This window comes from Larimichthys crocea, chromosome VII, assembly GCF_000972845.2.
Source record: "Larimichthys crocea isolate SSNF chromosome VII, L_crocea_2.0, whole genome shotgun sequence".
In the NCBI taxonomy this organism is placed as follows: domain Eukaryota; kingdom Metazoa; phylum Chordata; class Actinopteri; family Sciaenidae; genus Larimichthys; species Larimichthys crocea.
Window position 1 is genome coordinate 25,659,551 of NC_040017.1, and position 19,926 is coordinate 25,679,476.

A 19,926-nucleotide genomic window follows, 5' to 3' on the forward strand; every position below is an offset into this window, starting at 1 on the left:
GCTTTTACTGATTTCTTTCTTTTCTGTGGCTTAGTTGGTGCTAAAAACCAGCGGTATTGTACAGTGTCTTGGAAAGATAAATATAGTGTTTTTCATGCTTGCGAGTGCAGTATAGGAGCCGCATAGAGGGTAGCGGTGAAAGCTGAGGAGCGTGCAATAGAATTATAATCTAATTCTGCTCCAGTGCACGCACATGTACTTGTCTGAGGTTTCTTGGCAATAAACAATGAATTTGCACATGTAGAACAACAGTGTATAAAAACTCTACATAAGCCAAAAAGGATCATAGAAGTCTGAGTCGTGCAAGAAAAGGGTTTTTTGTACATGTCTGTCTTTTGTCTTCCTGTTTTATATCTAAATGATGTTTAGTTTATCACACAACAGCAGCATTCAAGATTTTCCAGGAAGATTTTTTCAAATAGGAAATGACTATGAAAACCTGAGGTTAAAAACATTTTTTTTTCCCTGACAGTGATAGTCATTGTGTTTTCATGCTTGGCCAGTGGTGTGGTGGTGTGTGTCAGTGAGTGCATGTCTGTCCGTGGAAGAGGGGTGTTGTGGGGAGGTGAGGTCAGCAATGTTATCAGTTCTACATTTAAAGAAAAAGATTATGAAGGAAAACAAGTCTCCCAGTGAAATGTGCTAAAAAAAAATCTCCACAACTTGAAAGCATTTAGACTGGCAGGCTTATTTGTATGGGTAAATGAAATGAGAGGCCAAGCGTGTCACAATCCAAATGCACAACGTGGAAATAAATTCCCCAAGGCTGATCTACATAATAGTATTCGTAATGGGCCCAAAAGGTTCTGTAACCAAAATAATTCTGTCAGACTGACTTCAGGCTCAAACTGAAAAAAAAAAAACCCACACACACAGAAGCAGATTCAAAGAAAGACAAAGGAAACACAGTCTGTACTATATACTTCTGTGGTCTTTGTAAGAGGGGCATCATTCTGACTGAATGACATGGATTTGGCATGAAAATGGAAAACAATATCAACCGCAGAGTACAGACTACCTCTGATATTTATGTTTCTCCAAAAAGTACACCGATGTTTATTTATTCTTATTCTATTTCAAGAAGTTAGTACAGCATGCCCTTGCCAAAAGTGACAATCAGGTTGGCAAGCCTGTTGTTAAACATCTGTGAGACACCAGATAGATATTGTGTCTAAGTAGTGGAAATAAGAATATGCCTGTGGCAATGAGCACTTTGGGGACTTTGCCCTGCACCGTGAGGATGGGGGGGGGGACCGCCCTCATCCATTTTGTCTTGGGTGTAAAAATGCCCTTTCCGCATTTTTACACATTACACAGTTTTTCGTCACTATATACTGTCAGCGTCTCCTGGCAAAGGAAGGAATGTCATAAATTCTACAATTTTAGCCATTAAGACAGGTAACATGACAGACTTAGGCAGTCTAAGACTTCGGCTACAGTTTGATTTTCTGTTTCGTCTGTGCACTTCACTGACTGTCACACATCCAAAACTCCCACCACTGCAAAATTTGCAACTGAGTCAGGCTTAGTGCAAACTGATCTCAACTATTCCTTCACCAAATGTTCATAACCAGTTGTCAGACGAATCAAATCACCCCACATGACGCTCGTCCTAACTAACGAAATAGCATTAAAAACTCTAAAGGGAGAAAGCTTCAACGGCTTCACATCAGTTTAACCTTTTGACCTGAGGAAGGCTGACTAATTCAAAAAAATACAAAACCTCTTTCTTCTGCTTTATATATTTTTAATGTTGCCCGCTGCTAAATACTTTCCAGCAGCTCAAGTCTATTAAATATACAGTATACCTGCCTTGTTTCAACCCTGAGAACAGAGTATCTCCACTGAGGACGAACCTTACAGTGCCTTTGTCTGTGATCATCATCATCGTCCTTTTCAACATCACGTTTTCACATGATAGATGATTAAAAACATCTTGTGTTATACAGGCCGCAGGAAAAAAATAGTTTCCTAAATTTACTGAAACACATCTTTTCATATCTTTGCTATTCAGCCCTTCTGTCATTACTAAACACTGAAGAGTGACAGGCTCCTGACTGCTGCTCATGTCGCAGACGGAAATCAATAACACCTTATTTCATGGACATAAAGTGCGACATGATAAGCTGTCCTAAGACATTAAGCATTAGCTAACCTTTCAGTAAGCCCAAACGCTTCCAGATTCTTGGTTTGAATAGGTGCGGATCCTTTGCTATGCACCAATCTGACCTTAGGCATAATTAGCCTAATAAAAGCATTAGATATGCTGTCAATATGATTTGCATAATGTGCAAAGGCAGTTTTATTCCTGAATGCAAGCGGTGTCCAAGTGACTTAAAAATGCTGCAGTGACATTTCTCTGGGTCCTTTGTTCACACCTGTCAGGAGAAATGTGATGGGAGACGGCAGCTGCAGCTGCGGCTTACGCCTCCAGTGAGTCCACCAAGACCATCAAGACCCTGCTGGAGTCCAGTGCACGTCGAGTGCACATCGAGTGCACACATACACACACAGTATGTATTTCTGATAAAAAGCAAGAAAAGAATTTCACCTTGTGCTGACAGGATTAATTTCTTACAGCGTCAATTCCAACATAATCCACAGAGATCAGAGTGAGAAGAGACTAAACTGTCATATTTCTCAGTGGCACAAGCTGAGGTAACCATGGAGAAAATAATGAAAAGCACACAACCGGGTTACATGAATTTATAGCTCACAGAAGTTGTTTTTCAAGGACATGCAAATCAACGTCTTTGTGTTTTTGTGATGCTTGTCAAAAAAGGTCAAAAACAAAAACAAATTGTGACCCCGCTTGTTGACACAGTCGGCAGTTTGCAGAACTTCCGGTAAGAAACTAGAGACTGTGAATTTGTGAATCCAGCTTTCACGTGGCTCCACTTCACAGATTATTGATCATCTTGCCGATGTTTATCTCAGTGAAACAGATTTCAACAATGAAAGCCAGGTAATGAGTCACTCCTATACGAGCACAGAGGTCAAAACTGTCTATAGGCTATGTTGTTCTACAACGGGGCTGTGCGGCCACTCTCATACAGCTCTTAAGTCTCATTTTTTGGAAAATAATGCCTCTCATATTACGAGCATGCAGCATTGTACTGCTTAAGGTGCCAGTGCTGCACATTTTCCAATTTCCCTTTGCAGGTCAGTTGTATGAGAGGCAACGCTGGCCTTTCTATGACCCGCAGAAATATGACACTTCGGAAACCATCCCCTCAGTTTCATTTCCGAAGCTTGCACTTTACTGAGAGCCTCTGTTGTTGCTGCTGCTGTGTTTTGTCATCATGGTGGGCATCCAAATGAGACCTAAACCTTGAGGAAAATTCAGCCTCGCTTCTCTATGGCCAGTTGGTTTACCATCCCTTGCCCCATTAGCTTTTACGATTTGTCCACCATTTGCATAACCAGTACAGAGGGGAATGCGGACCTGAATGATTAAAGGCAGAATCTGAGGCTGTTCTATCCATTCAGGCATAAGGTGTTATCAGGCTACACAGCAGATGTAGACCATCATAAGACCCGTTTATTTTATGGCTGTTGGGAAAACTTGAACAAGTGTAGCCAGGCTGTGAGATTGTAGCTTGTAGAATTCTTTGAATCTGCAAAACAGCGTGGCAAGGTGAGGCTTTTTGTCAACTACATCACCGATCTTCAGGAAAATGACTGTCGCGTAATTACAGTACCTGGGACTGACAGAGAAAAACGAGAGACAACAGGTTTGGTTTTAGCAGTTATTTTCGGACTACATACAGGATTCATAGAGGGAACGGATGGCTGGGCCTCAGCAGGAATCAACCTTTTGCTGATTTTAACAGCAAATACCTTTGCCAGTGTTTATCCTACACTCGGGGCTCAGAGTGTTCAAATTATCAGTGAGAGGAAACAGATGGAGTGTGAAAGCAATGTGAAGATATCTCTTCGCATCAGACTCAGCACAGGTAATAGGAAATAGTCCATGCATGGTTTTCAGAGGAAAGTTTCACCTTCCATCGCCTGTCATAGTTGTGAAATCAGGCTAAAAGCAGGATTTTCTTCTCTCCTCTCACATAAATATCTGGAAGGGGTTAGTCAAATTTGAATGTAATGATAGGTGTTAAGTGAATATGGGATCAATTTCAGAGCTTCGGCTGCACCAGGAATAGTGCAGCTGTCAAACTCCGACTGAACTCTGAAACCAACTCCTGCAGAACCAGCTGTCTGGAGAAAAAAAGAAGAAAAGCAACATAATAAAACAACAAGAGAGGAAAAAGATTTATCTTCAACTTTGTCTGATTTATGTGACATGGATATCTTTTTGTGTATCCAGTTTAAAACTGGTCTGTTTTGTGTGTTGTACAAATCGTGCTAGGATTAAAAAGATCATTTATTATTTGTAGCCACCGTGATGTGTTGCTTTAATCAATTAAAAGTGCAATAAGAAAGATTTTCACTACCCCCATGGCACGAATGACAACGGCAAATTTGTGAGATTTTAATAAGGTCGTTCATCAATACCAGTGATTCAGCTATTATTTTCAACACTTTCTGGCACATACTGTTCTCCTCACCCTCTCCTTGCATTTGCAGCCTCTCTGTGATGGAGCACGGTGCCACAGAATGTGCAAACTCTCAGCATCACAGTACAGTTTGTTCTCAAGGCAAAAAAGATTACAGTATTATACGTATACCTATATTATGATATAGTATTTATCCACGAATAACATGTCATTTGGACCTGATTAATTAGGTAATTTATTTGGATCTTGTGCTTTTGTGTGCTGATGCATTGTTACAAAATAGATCAAAAACTAGATCTTAGATCTGATTCTAATTATCAGTTACATATAAAACTCCCTCTTTTGTCATCAGCATGCATGTTGGTAACTTCCTCTCTGCAAGAGGGTCTGAGGTGAACTTATTGTTATTATGATTCTACCAAAAGACTTACAGTCCTCCAGGCTAAAGGACATTTTGCCTCTCTGCACCTGAATTCATTCTGCACAGGCTCTCTGCTAGCAGGACTTTCTGTTCCCTGTAAAGAAATCCTCTTTACAGGAGTCATGTGGGGCGAGAGGATCAGGCTGTCTCAGGGAAGACGAGAGCCACAGATCTGAAATTTACCGTGCAAAAAAAAACTTTAGTAGTCAAACTATCTAAAGCAAACACTAGAGTGTGATAGTTTCCTATGATGCTTGTCCATCATGCAGAGATATCAGTAGTATATTCCTCTCACATCAATGGCAAGTGGAGAAGAACAAACAGCAGAGCTGTCTGCTTAGGTAAAACATTGCGTTTTTCTTCAAGGCGCCGAGCTCCTGGGCTCTGCCTGCAGTGAGTGTAAATGTTCCAGCGGCTCCCTCGTCGTCACCACATACTGGCAGCAAACTCCCGAGCCACCCCGCCTGCTAACAGGATTAGACCCTGAGCTCCACTTGTTTCAACAAAGTTATCAAGTTTAAAAACACACAGTCTCCTGGTGACTTTTGCAGCATCAAAGGATTGGTCTTCAACTTTGACAGGTTAATTAATAGTCAGGTTTTGCACAGCATCCCTTGTCGATTGCATGTCTTAGGCCGGTGAAGTGCATTTACTGTAGATGCTTTTATTAATTGTCTATATTTTATGTGCTGCTGATCCAGCCACATGTTATGTCCGTGTGACAATTAAATAGATTTGAGGTTTAAACAGGTGTTAATGCACGTTTAACTAAATAATCGCACATGGTGCAATACTGCATTATCATATTGCATCAAATTAATCTCATTAAAGTCTTAAAATGCGTACAGGGTGAGAATTAATGTATGTATAATATACTAAATATGCAGATGAGCAGTCAAACCTGTCTGTAACACAATGTTACATGTAATATATGTATATATAATGGTAAATGGACTGTATGCTCATTCACACACATGCATACACTGATGGCACTGGCTGCCATGCAAGGTGCCAATTGCTCATCAGTTTGAGGAGTTTACCATTCATTCACGTTAACACACCGATGGCGCAGCCTTCAGGAGCAATTTGGGGTTCAGTATCTTGCCCAAGGACACGCAGAATGGAGGGGATCGAACCGCCGGTCATCTGATTAGTGGACGACCCGCTCTACCTCCAAGCCACAGCCATCCCCTATATAATATAGAGTATATATAAAAAGAAATCCACAAAAAATAAACACAAAATATTCCCTTTATTTTTTTTCCTACCTTAAGACTACACAGGGTCACTGATGTAGCTCTAAGAGGTATCTACATTTGCATTTTATTTACAGCTTACTTTGATGTTTTGATATTTACACGGTCAAAGAGAAGCGCTAAAAACACAGTGTTGAGAACAAACCAAAACTCAAAATGAGTCCAGAACTTTAGAAAAAGATACAGTCTAATGACGCAACAGTTCTCAGTGCAATATTCCACAATGCAAATATCCTTCATTCATATAATGTTGAACATACATTTTTTTTTTCTTTTCGGAAACAAAACGTCACAACCAACAGCAGAAAAGAAAAATAATAACTGTACTGTTTGCTTTAACGTTTGTACAGATTGAGACACTCAATCATGCTCCCACCACCCCTACACACACAAACAAAGTTCATATTTGGATGGAAAATGATAAGAAAGTCAAGAGTGTGTAGTGGCTTGGCATAGTTCAGAAAAGTACCAGAAGTCAAATCAATGTCACAATTTCCAAAATAGTCTTGACTCCTCTTGAGTTTTTCACATAGTGACATTTTCAAATGAGCAGAATTGTCCTTTGCAGTCTCCACTGAGGAGGATACGGACATATGGGAGCTAGAATGTGTCCACGTGGGTTATTTCCAAGGTTGGCGTGTATAGACGACCTTTAGTCTGTAAACGGGAACTAGTACACCTGCAGGTCTAATGCATTTCAGCCAGCCGAGGGACCGAGTGGAGCCCTATTCTGGAGAATGAAAGCACTTTCGATGCTGACCTGCGGGCAGCCCTTAGGGCAAAGGCAATTTGTATCTTTCATCTCACCCACAACACAATGCAAAGCCTATCTATCTCAGCAGCCGGTATGTTAATGTAGTATGTATCACTCATGAGAACGGTTTCTTTAACCATCTTCGTAGGCTCACCTTTTAAAAATATTTCATCCCGAGCTTCATTTGATCGGACACTGGTGAGGAATACTGACTTAAGCTCACTGATAAACAAACACTGCCTGCTTCATATGCAATCAGTAACATGTAGTCTGTCTAATGAAAAACACAGTAATTGATTGAACTAAACCACCTTTCATAGTTTATTCCATGTGTTGAAACACCCTTATGTATTGTTCAAGTACAACAATTAACAATAAAAGGGACAATAGTTCACATTTTTTTTTAAATTCACATTTGTTATACTGTTAATTCATATAGCTATTTATAAAACAAAACTAAAATGTAATTCAAAAACCATTCCTGTAAAATACCTTTTGTTGTTTAATACAGACATTAATTCCACAGTATTTTCTTACAGGATTGGCTCTTCACTATTTTCATAATCGAGTTGTTTGACCACAGTCAAATAAAAAGGAGCATAGAGCAATTTATTCTATGTTTTCATTTTCTTCCTCGGAAAAAAATAAAAATAAAATACAGATAAAAAATAAAATACACACTAAAATAAAAAAAAGTGACCTCATATCCCTTTGTTGGCTTTACCATACACTTTAAGCTTGATTATGCAGTTTTGCTAATTTTGTAGTTCATAAAGAAAGGCCGTCGACATGCACAGTCAGGGTGCATTGAAGCCTTCCAAGCTAAGACCACAGATGAGTATCCTCTTAAAAAATTACAAGACATCACACAAATGAAGGTGCTTTGACAAGTTCAGCTGGGGTTCTGATGAAGGACTCTACCTCCCGACAGAAATCTCTCATCATTTATGGATGACTGGGGCTATGAGGGTTTCAAGTATAAAAAAGAAGTGATTAAAAGAGAAGGAATCTCCTTGGCTGAGGCGCAGAAAAAGGCAGAATGGAGCAAGCTTGTGAATAACAATCTGCAAGTCTGGCAGCAGAGTGAGCCAGTGAACATAATGCATTACCAATACTCCTCTTGGATTCCTTTGAACAGAATCACCAAAAGGAAACGAGGAAATGGAGTCACAAAAATAAGTCACAGACATCGCAGATTTTCATCCTCTAGCAGTCGCACTTGGAGGGCAAAGACTGTTAAAGAATCTTCAAAAGGAGAAGGGCACTCTTCTATTAATACAGTGCAACTGATTGCAACCATGTTTTTTTTTTTTTTGTTTTTTTTACAGTATATTAAAAACCAAGTTGAGCACAGTCAAAGAAAAAAAAAAAAAGTGGTCATGTACACAACTGTCTTTGGCAAGAAGTCCCATGTCCTACATCTGAGTCCGTCACTCCAGAGCCTCGTGTTCATGTCACCTTCGCCCCATTTCGCTCTGTCTCATGAAATGAATGTTGTTGACACTGTCTGCCAGCTCAGGATACTGGTCAACTGAAACCACATAGTAACCGTCGTAGCCCTGCACCTTCCCTGAACCCAGGAGCTGTTGTTTCTCTCCTTCAGTCCAGGTTCGCGAGCCCTCCTCTCCGTCCCTCAGTCTCTGGCGCTCCCGGGCCCAAGCCTGGGCGACAGCTCTCTGCCTGGCCAGCTCCAACACGCGAGCTTTTTCCTCATCCACACTGCTGCCGTAACGTGTATTCAGACACAGCGCGCCGTATTGTAGCTGGATGTCAGTAATGCGCCTAGTCCTGCCATTGAGAACACTGTTGACCTGAGACACCGTCACATTAACGCCAGTCTCTAGTGTACGCCGGCCCACTGTCATGCCAATGAGGGCCAGGTCTCCCTCCACTGAGCCCAGTTTGACAAAGTAGTGGGTGTCCATTCCAGCAATAGTGAAGTGAAGGTCTTCAAGGTAGAAGGCGTCATTCAGAACCGCAGCCATGCGGCGCCCATCCTCGTTGGCTAAGCTGATGATGTCCGTGCTGATGCGACCATCTCGGATGGCAAATTTCACCCCCTTGCCGAAGATGGAGCCACCGGAGGCAAAGATCTTCTTGTCCTCTGTCTGAGGACATCCGGCACTTTTGGCTCTGTAGATCTGTCCAAAACGCTCCAGCCTCACAAAAGCCTTCAGCTGCCTCTGAACTTCACACTGAACGCCCAGCAAAGACTGCAAAACAAAGACAACACTGTTTAGTCAGACAGCCCCCGCAGCGTCTACATAGACAGTAACATTCTTATTGTTTGTTCTCTGAGAAAGAAATGAATTTACACAACGTCAGTCAATCGCTTGTTTGAAGACTTGATATTTTATACACAGTTTCTGATTGCCTTACACCTTGGATTTACCCTCCTCTGTGTAGGTAATAAGCAACACTGTCTGCTTTGTCCCATTTTCAAAGATTCATACTTCATTATTAACACTTCAAACACTTTCAGCTCAATGCTTTTCTCCTGTAAACGTAGACGACTGAATGAGGATGATTTGACACCTTTTTATAAAATATACATGTCTTAATTGATGGAAATCAAGACTTTAAACAAAAGAACTAAAATAAAACATGATCTGGGTATAACATATGCAGCAACATCTATGAGCATCCAAGCTGAACACATTTCCTCTAAGAACTAGATGATCAAAGTTTTACCGAACATTATTTTCTGGGGGTCTGGAATAAGAACGCCAACGGTGTCGTCAAACTGATCAAATGAAAGGTCTCAAAATAAAATCTCACAGGTGCTCTAGAAAACACAGCATTGATCCGACATTCCTATTTATTAAATTAGTACTATATATAAATAATGATGTAATTGTTTAAAATCCATTATCAATGGCAAACAGAGATTCTTTGAAGCTGTGGATGCGTCGCACACAGTCGGGGAAGGGTAGAGGTGTTTGTCAGCAAATGCAAATCTCTCTGATCATTTGTGACAGGCATGATATTTTGAAAAAGGGTGAAATTACTGTCTTCTGACAGCCATGCTGCGCCAAATATGAAACAGGAATCAGTTGGTAACTCGTGTATATGTTATTCCTTAAGGGATCAAAGCTTTGTGTATAGATACCACATTCCCCTTCAGCCAAAATTAATACTTTGTCCTAATGCTACTTGACAAGAGATATTCCTCAGGAAGAAAGAAAGATGTTAAAATGTGGAGAGTGATATGAAATGGAAGCTGGCCAAGACACAGTTAGACGTTTGCCCGAATGCATCCGAGTAGCAACAAAAAGGCTCTCAAACACTGCGCCTTCTTGCCATCACCCAAGATAAGAGGCTGTGAGCGTCCTTAGGAGTCTTTGTCAACCAGTTTCATCCAAAGTTCTCCTGACAGTTTCTAATTCTGTCTCCGTTAAAGGGTGGCTAGAGGCTGGAGGATTGGGTGGGGCTGACGAAGTGTGGAGCATTCTGCAGTGACCGGCATATCTGCCTGCTCTCTGACGTGACACCGCATCAAATCCTCCGCAAGAGGGAGGGGGGAGCTGGGCCTCACGGGAGAGATGGCCTGGGGGGACACTTCACACCATGCCACTCCATGTTTGTTTACCGTGCCAACAGCGTGACCCGGTCAGCTGTCCCAGAGGCGGAGGGGGGAAAGGGGGCAATGTCCTCCACTTCACTGAAACAGCCTCACGGGACACTCCCAGAGAAGCATCATTCACATAGCATGGGGCGCAATCAGCCTCCAGCACAACCCAGAATGAGAGATCAAGCCTTGTGCAGCACAAACCTCATCTGTCTGGCCCCTCACGGCATTTTTCAATCTGTGTGTGGATTCAGCAGCATGGCGAAATAGGGGCTTAAATGAAAAGAGATAGAAAGGCAGGCATACTTTTTTCTCCTGTATGATATAAAAATAAAATAAAATGCCAAGTGCACAGCACATGCCACATGTAGTTTTAAAGCTATATTTATGCTTCAAAGAACCGTGCATTTAATTAGGCTGGTGTGACTATCTGCAGTGAGGATCAACATGATATTTACCAGCTCATAGAACAAATTTTGAAGCAGGAATAGATAAGAATATTACTGCCTCGTCTCATACACGGGACTAATTATCTCAATCTTTCTGTACATATCATTTACATTGCATACTCTGGAGGTGTGCTGAAGGAAGAGCTCCCTCGCAAACACAAGGAAAACCTTCAAATCTAGACTAAGTATCTATTTAAAGCCTTCATTACGTGATTTCTACAGCGTGTCATGGGTATTCTTGAATATATACTTAAAAGGCTGGGTGTGTTGATGAAAAATTAGCTTTTAATCACATTATTAATTAGATGGCTGTACTCCTGTTTAATGCTTTTGAGTGAAATAAACAAACAAACAAACTGAAAATAGCATTACGTGTAATTTAATCTCAGCATAATGAAAGTCCTGCTTCTATGAAGACTGGCCAATGCAACTTGGCTTGGCTTGCTGTGGCGGAGTTACCTCCTCTAAAATTATGGTTAAAAACAGAATACTGAATCATAAAGAGAGCAATTAAACTTATTAAAAAGGCTGAAATTGCCAGTTGATAAATGGTTTTCTGACATTTGAAAATATTGATCAAATCGTGAGGTCTGGGAGTGACGACCGGTTTAGTCAGGGGTTGCGACTGTGTCTGCTGATTTATTCTTTTTAATCTGCAACGCTATTCCATCACATCTATCTCTCAGATATTTGAAATGGAAATCATTTTGGGGATTCAATTAGATATTTCCTCTGTTGCAGCTCCTTTGTAGATTGCTACCTTGGGTAGAGCTCAGAAATTCTCAGTGGTAGTGCCAAGCAAGCGTGCAGTCAGTCAGATTCAGTCCCAGGGCGCTTTGACAGTAACCCTCAAAAATCAGTCTACGCTACATGAGGACACAAATGGGATTCCTGCTATTACACTTTGTATATAACATGTAAAATAACAGTGTGGATTCATGGCTGTTGCATATCATGTGTAATTGATCATGGTGTGCTGGAATGCCTCGAGTCAGACTCAAATTCCTTTCATGATTTTAAATGCACATGAGCCGCCAGTGTGGGAATTTATTCACATGCTATTTTTAGTAACAAACAGTTGAATGGATACTAATATGCTGACAGTTAATATGCTGCATGCCTCTTTAATTTGTATTTGTATAAATCAGTGGTTCTTAACCTTGTTGGAGGTACCGAACCCTTCTTTAGTAAAAAAGAAAATATGATTTTTTTTACTGGTGCACAAAATGAACCGTGCATTAACATCACCTTGTTCAAATAACAAAACCAACACAGTGCATGAACTCACAACAACTTACCTCAGTGTGACTTCTGCTGTTGCCTTTGAGAGACCAGTTCAGATATGCGTGGCTTCACCTTGGCAAGTGCCAGTCTCATGTCATTTTCACAGCAAAGTCTGTTCCTTTTCTTAGTTTTTATGTCCAGCATCCTCGAAAACGATTGCTCACAAAGATATGTTGTAACAAATGGTATAAAAAATTCCAGGGCGGAGGCTCCACCGAACCCCTGAGACCGACTCACCGAACCCCTAGGGTTCGATCGAACCCAGGTTAAGAACCACTGGTATAAATGCTTTGAAATCTTAAGCATATAAAATCCAGCAGTACATGGTATTACACCATCACTGCTTTCTCTCTGCATATTATAGTTAGTTGGGCAGATCAGAGGTCACAGAGTTAGACAGCTTTGTATTGTCTCATCTCAGTAGCTCTCAGGGGTTACATTTTTTTTAAAAGAACAAATACCCACTGTGTTAAGGTTGCAGCAAAAGTGTCACTCAACATGAATCCTGGCCTCCTGTTGGGTGGCATTCACTAGTCTAGCTGTAACCAAACCCAAGACAACAGTGGCCTCTTCAATAATTCAGTTGAGTTGGAGGCATCTTAAAAGGGGCTGATAAACGCGGGAATCAGAGCATGTCTACTACTTCTCAGACCTTGGCTAACGGTGTAAGACTGAGATGAAATCAATGGCCGGTGGTGGAGGGAATGGAGAGTGAATTTCCCTAATGGCAGGACAATTACAAGAGCCGTTTAGCCTGACCCCATTCCCCAAGATGAGGACTAGGGGCAGGGACCTGGCTCACTGGGCTGTGTTTTGGCCTGATAGCTGGCAGCTCCTCTGGGAGTCTGGCTACACTGAGCATGTCTATTTGCTAATGATGTTGGAGAGGACGAGAGCAGAGGTTGAAGAAGGTGAACTGTGGTGGGATAGGTGAGTGACGGGTTTACCTTGGTGCTGTCCCATTCCTGTGTCTTTATCTGCGTGCGGACCAGCTCGTAGGACGGCTCCATGGATTCTGTGCTGGGTTTGCGATAGCCAGGGATGACGTTGTACAGCTGGAAGCCGAAGGTCACCAACCAGCTGTTGACGTCTGCAGAAGAAGGGAGGAAAACAGCGAAACGGTGATTTACATGTCCTGCCATCGACAATAACTTGTGTCTCCGGAGAAAACCATAAAAAACACTAAGAATTGATTTGTTCAATTTTAACAGTTGACATTCTGCGGTCAAGTGCCTGTCTCCTTGAAATACTCCTCGCTCAGTCTGAGCACTTGATTTGTTTGTGAAAGTGGACAAGCTATAATAAACACTCGAGATGGCGGCAATGATTCACGTCCACTCCTGCAGGTGCCACACTAATGACACACAGCTGGGTCCCAGAAACGTCAAGCGGCATCCGAGAGCGTCTGCTGTGCTGATAATTATATACTGTAATTTCATGTCATTTCAAAGCGGCCCAGACTTCGACACGAGATTATTTTGAAGACTCAGCGGGTTCTTCTGTAATATATTTTTTTTTCTAACGAGACACTGAAAAAGGGGAAAGTGACGTGTCTGGGATTTAAATCCATGCAATCACGATGATGTGGTTCTTCTAATAGCAGCCACCGGAGCTGTGGTTATAAGGTGCTGCTGCCATACCTTGTGATAAGTTGTCATTAATTCTGAATATCACAGACATGACCGGGAGCAAACGCCTGTTCAATCCGAGCCATTTGTTTCTTGCCCCATTCGATGTGTTTGTTATGGACAGCAGGATCATTGCTGTGACACTTGGGGGGGTGGGGGGGTGCAAGTTTGTCACAGACTGGCACTGCCACATTGTGGCACCTGACAAAGCTTTTTTAAATAAGAATTTGTTTGAGGACAATGAAAGGACCCTGATAATTTAGTGAAAGGAACGGAAATGTCAGCGCCATCAATCACAATTGAGGCAGCCCCACTACAGTATATCTAACAGTCTGCTTAGCATTCAAATGCCAGTCAGCCCCTAATGGTGGACTGTGAAGCTGAACGTCTTTCTGTTTGGCAGCTGGCTAAACGGCTTTGTTGAACAGAAAGAAACAGAAGCCTCGACTCTACCTGAACAAAAAGTGATGATTCAGTATTGTCTATAGGTGAATCAATGAAGGATAAAAATGTATTAATACACAGCCAACATAAGCATTATCAAGTAAGTTTAATATATATAATTAAATCTCCTATTTGTGAATGAGATCTGGCTGAAGCAGACTGGTTTAAGCACAGAGCATTCACCGAGTATCCTTAACAGTGTTGTTTTCTTTCCAGCCAAAGAGGTTGATACAACTGGCCCTGGCTAAGGTTTCTATGGATCCATTGTGCTCTCCTTGTCCACCGGGGTGCTTTCACTGCCATTTACCTCCTCCCTACCACAAAGCAACACAAAAAACGATGTGATATTTCTGGGAAGGGACCTGAGTGTTCAACAACAGAAGGGGGCTTTGCTGTACAGCACTGCTCCCTATGAGCACTTTCAAAGCGATAGCACCTGGGCACACGCACAAAAGCATGCACATACGTATACCTGCACATACACGTGCACATAAACGTGCACACGCGGGAGCTGAAAAACAACCTCAGTGTCCCGGTGAGGAAGCTCTTAAAAGCCTCTGTAGCACACTGCTTTTCAATTTAATTTTGGCAGGATCTGTTCTTCCATTTGCAGCTTGTTTAGAATAAAAAAAAACACAAAATTTGACAGAGAAACCTGAAATGCAGGCAACAACAGTTTCACATACAGTAGGTGCGGTCTTAGCATCATAAATAAGTTATATACATCATTGATTGCTCTAGTGGGACTTTACATCTGCTAACTGCTATATAGAGTTACTCACCTGTAAACAATTAAAATCATTTATTATGATTTAGAGATGCACGATATGGATTTTTTTTCAGCCGATACGATAATCGTTGTTAGAGAAATACTTCACAGAAAATCTTTTCTGTATCAAGCACACTGACTACAGACTTAAAATGCCAAATCTTGACAGGTCTGCAGCACCTTTGCCGTGGATTGAAGTTTCTCTTGACTTTTTCAGACTTTGCAATACAATATTTTTTTCCCTTTTCCTCTATAAAGGAGGGATTTTCTCTCATCGGGTCCTCTCATCTCTGTAAAACACAAGTTTGTTAAGTTAACTTACCAGTCATGTAGCACTTTATCTCCTCGTTGTTGCTGAGAGGATTGTTGTTCTTGAACATGTACAGGTTGAATGGCACAATGTGGTTGCTGTTGAGGCGTTTCCAGATCTCATGGTCAGGTGTCGTCCAGCGTCCGGCAAGAACATCATAGTCTCGTCTGCCCATGTGGACCAGTCTGCTGAGAGGTTCATACAGGCCTCCCTGGTAGCCAATTATGAGCTGGAGGCTGGGGTTGGTATCAAGGTAAACCTCTCCGAACGCCGTATGGAGGATCTGCTTGATCATGAGGCCTGAGCCACTAAACACAGCCAGAGGCGTGCCTATGTTATCACAGGCCACATAAAACTCATCCCCGCTGCTTAGCTCCATGGCGAAAAGATGTCCCTGTAGGTCATAGTACAACGAAGTAATCTCAGAGCTGGAGTGATTGTACATATGGGTGACTCGAGTGGGGCTGGATAAGTCAGCGTAGAAGAACTGCAGGTGGTGGCCCATGCTGCTTCTGCTGGACACCCTCCTGCCCAAGCCATCGTAACGGTATTTGATGCTCCAACCACTCACTTTGTTGTACACCTTAACCAGCAGGCCCGCTGAGTTGTAGTCAAAGTAGTCATTCCCCCGCTGCTTGAGGAAACCGTCCTCATCCATCCTGTACTGAACATCTCCCAAGCGGGTGATGCGATCTCTGATATCGTAGCGTAATGGCGTGAGGCGCACACTGTTTCCAGGGCTGAGAAGGTGTAAGTTGCCGTTTAGGTCATAGCTGTACCTCCACAGAGGCTTGTCGTTAATGGAGACCACCTGAAGTTGACCGTCGGCGTCATACTCGTATGTGTAGCGCGTGGTGTTGGCATAAGGCCCAACCTTTAGCTCCTTAGCCACCACTCGCCCCATGTTGTCATACTGCACCATCATCCAGTACATGAGCGAGCGGAAGATCTCATATTGGACCTCCTTCACCCGGCCATAGGCATCAAAGTGTTTGGTGTGGGTCATCACGGCTGTGGTGATAATTTGATTGATGTCGTAATAGATTACTCCAAATTTGCCAAACTGCTCTGTCTTGCCAGACACGTCGTCGTAGCGATACAAGTCAATCGGCAGCGGCGTTTCATTGATGACAGCCTGCATGCTAGTGACTCGGAAACTGTTGTCGTAGACGTAGTCAAATCTGGCGTTGACCATGCCTTCTTCACTGAATCTGAAGATCTGTCTGTCTATCAGAGGGCCGATCTGTCGATAGCGGATGGTGCAGGTAAAGCCCTCGCTCTGCAGGTTGACCGTCTTCAGCATGCCGGCTACTTCATCATAGGAGAAACCGATGCGTGTGGTATCGTAGAGAATCTCCAGCAGTTTGGCAAGCTTGCCGTATTTGTAAATGACCCTGCGGCCTGTGCCCAGGTAGGTGGTCTGCAGCAACTGGCCATCCTCACTGTAGTCCTGGAGCACTGAAGCGTTACCTTCAGGAGGCCGGTAGGTGTTTCTGTAGTAGCCAATGGAGCGGGAGGTCTCTAGGATCTGCCGTCCCACGTTGGGCATTGTCACAGACGATAGTCGGTCATTTTTGTCAAATTCAAAGATATACTGCCTCTGGCTGTAGAGCAGCAGTACCATGGACTGTAAAGAGAATAGGAAACGCTCTTTGAGTTGAGTAAGATTGCTTTTAGTCACAAATAAATATATCTGATAATCTGATAATGATATCTGATCGTGAATATATTTGATATATTTCCCTTTTGCATAAACACATGGTATCATAAAATAAGATTTAAACTGGGTATGATTAATAAAATAGCCAGTGCTTTATGAACAAAAAGTTAAAAGCAATAACGTATTATACATGCAAGACCAAATCTAATTTCCAGCTTGAAAGCCCAGTTGTTGATATTCCTGTGACATTAAGATGTCTTTAAGATATGATTTCACAAACAGGCTGCTTCTTGTTTCTTATTTGCGGGATCTTCTGATCCACACAGTCTGAGGGAAACAATTTCCAATTGCACCCTTCTTGCACCATTAAACGACGTCTTTAAACAGTTCTAAGGCTGTCACAACAGGCTGCCAGCATCTCAGCACTTGGATGTCGCTGAAAAACAGACCATAGACTGTTAACAAGGTGACTGGCTGCCATTTTCATATTACATATCTAAGCTGGAGAATCACAGCTCTTTACTTTCTCCTCAAGAAGCTTGCCTTCAATTACGTGAGTAGAAAGTGACATTTCACTCTGTTCAATCATCAAACTATTTCAGGTTGAGCTTTGCTGTCAGACTTTGGTAACAAAGTATAATGTCTACGGTGCACCAGACAGGTTTTAATTACATTTCTGCTGATATCTGTGCCGAAGTCTGATAATGCAGCACAAACACTGCCGCAGTATTACAAGTTAACTTTTAACTTGAGTCTAAAATCTCCTGTTGAGGTTCTGACAAAAACATACCTCCATAATATCTCCGTACAACATGTCCCTGTCGTTATTTTAAAACCATTTAATAATCACTACAAAGACAATCCGTACCTTCTCAAGGTAAGTGTAGGTCCACGATTTCCCATCAGCGAATATCTGGGAGGTGATTCTGCCATTCTGGTCATACTCCATGCGTACAGACATGGTGCCTCTTTGGATACCCGCCACATGCCCTCCGGAGGAATAGGTGACATTGACTCCATTCAGACGACTGCTTGGTGCCCACAGAGTGGGCCGCCCAGCATGATCGTAGTGGATCCGTAATGTGAACTTTCTGTGATCATCGTAGACCTTTTCAGTCCTGGTGATTCGATCAAAATCCAGCGACAGCAAGTTCCTGTTATGAACCTACAGAAGAGGAAGCAGAGACATTTAATTTCACCACAGCAAATCCATCGAGAGGGAATAAACATGTTTGGAACTTTGAAAATGATGCACCGCCTTCTGAGGTGGAACCTTTTGAGGTTTAATCACAAAGTGATTATTTTATATTCTTCTTTTCACAGCTTTTAATTACAACAGAGAAGCTATATCTCAGGACTGCAGGAGCTATTGAAGTGATGAAATTATAAGAATTACCATATTTCTTTGTTTGTGTAAAGATTCAGCAGAGTCTTGGTGGGAGTATGCCTATTCATGCAAGAAACATTAGAGCCACATTGATCATTAAATTCATTTTCGCTGCTTACTGAAAGGAATTACCAGACGAGGATGACTTTCATTTTTATTTAGCCAATTCCGTAAATTGGAAAAGAGGAGAAAAAAATCAATTCTTCCCTTGTGCGACATTGTTTAAATGATACTTCACTTTTCTTTTTTTTTGCCTCTCCTGAATGCACGAGGATGCACACAGTGACCCTTTGCTTCACTGCGATCAGAGCAGAAAGACATTGCTCTGAAGTGTGTAATCTTTAAGGCCGTGTTCAGGTCGGTAGAGTCGAACCCACTGCCAGGCTCGTTTAGGAGGCAGTGCCAGTGCTGCATCCGAGAAGATCAACCTATAGCCCTAACATTATGTTTCTCAGTCAGCAGTCTTTGTAAGCAAAAGCTACAGAGAAACTCAAATCAAATCAAAGGGGAGAAAAGGGCCTTACTGTAAGTTGGAGGTAAAAGCAAATCTCCACAAAAGGTCTTAGAAAATGTTGTCATGGAGATGGCATTAATTTAAACTACTGATTCTGTAATATTTAACACCTTCTTTCATATTAATGTGCACAGTTTATCTACAGATGTGCTACCTTTTATCTTGCTAAAACGCTTTGGCAAAGCTTAAAAAAACATCTCGACTCAGACAGACACTTCTGGCTACTTTCCAGACACATGCCACAGAGCAGGTCGCAGGGGGCTTGCTGAGAAGCCTCACTTTTTCAGTCTCACGTTGAGAAAAGCATGCTTAGGTCTCTCATCTGTGAAGGGACAATTACACCAGAGGCAATTAATGTCACTGATACCTAATTGAGAGGATTACTTTACACTAAAAGCAACAGATTCCATGAAGGTGTAAGGAGGCACGAGCAATTTGAGCCCCAAGACTGATGAGAGGGGTCCTACAATAGATCTAGGGACTAAAAACAAGGGGTGGGGTGGGCCCACATTAAACTGCACTGACAAAAGTGAAATTACTACAGCACTTAGACAGTGTTTTGTTTGCATATCAAAGAGTGAAACAGTGTGAAACAGTGTTTCAGAGTCTGATTGTACTGAGATTGCTTCCAACAAGAAATTAAGTATAAGAAAGAAAGTCCCTGATGCCAGGATCTGGTCCGCGAAGACTCAACAGGGTGGAAAAAACCTCTTACAGAAGAGATCCCAAGATCCCAAGAGAATGGAAACCCACTCAAGGGGAATTATTTTAAATTGGACATTGCTTCGAAAAAGGAAATTCTCAAAGGCCGTCGATGTGTAGAAACAGAAGAGAGGATATTATAGTACATTAGGCCTACAGTGTTACATTTTAAACTGCCCTCCACATCAACTATTACAGGAACATCTGATCTCTCAATCAATATCAACGACTTTTGTGTCAAATGACAGTCTCAATCTGTTGTTTCA

At 42.1% G+C, this 19,926-nt stretch overlaps 1 protein-coding gene across 12 annotated transcripts in view; it reads right to left on the reverse strand.

Moving 5' to 3' along the window:
- Nucleotides 1-6,727: 6,727 nt before the first annotated feature.
- tenm4 (teneurin transmembrane protein 4) overlaps nt 6,728-19,926 on the reverse strand; it is a 193,466-nt gene continuing 180,267 nt past the window's right edge. For all 12 annotated transcript variants that reach the window (XM_027280597.1, XM_027280605.1, XM_027280604.1 and 9 more), the window contains 4 exons: nt 17,926-18,222; nt 15,410-17,024; nt 13,194-13,336; nt 6,728-9,158 (listed from right to left, as the gene is read on the reverse strand). In XM_027280597.1, coding sequence (XP_027136398.1) covers nt 8,400-9,158; nt 13,194-13,336; nt 15,410-17,024; nt 17,926-18,222 — 2,814 coding nt within the window. In that variant the 3' untranslated portion in view covers nt 6,728-8,399. The remainder of the gene's footprint in view (nt 9,159-13,193; nt 13,337-15,409; nt 17,025-17,925; nt 18,223-19,926) is intronic.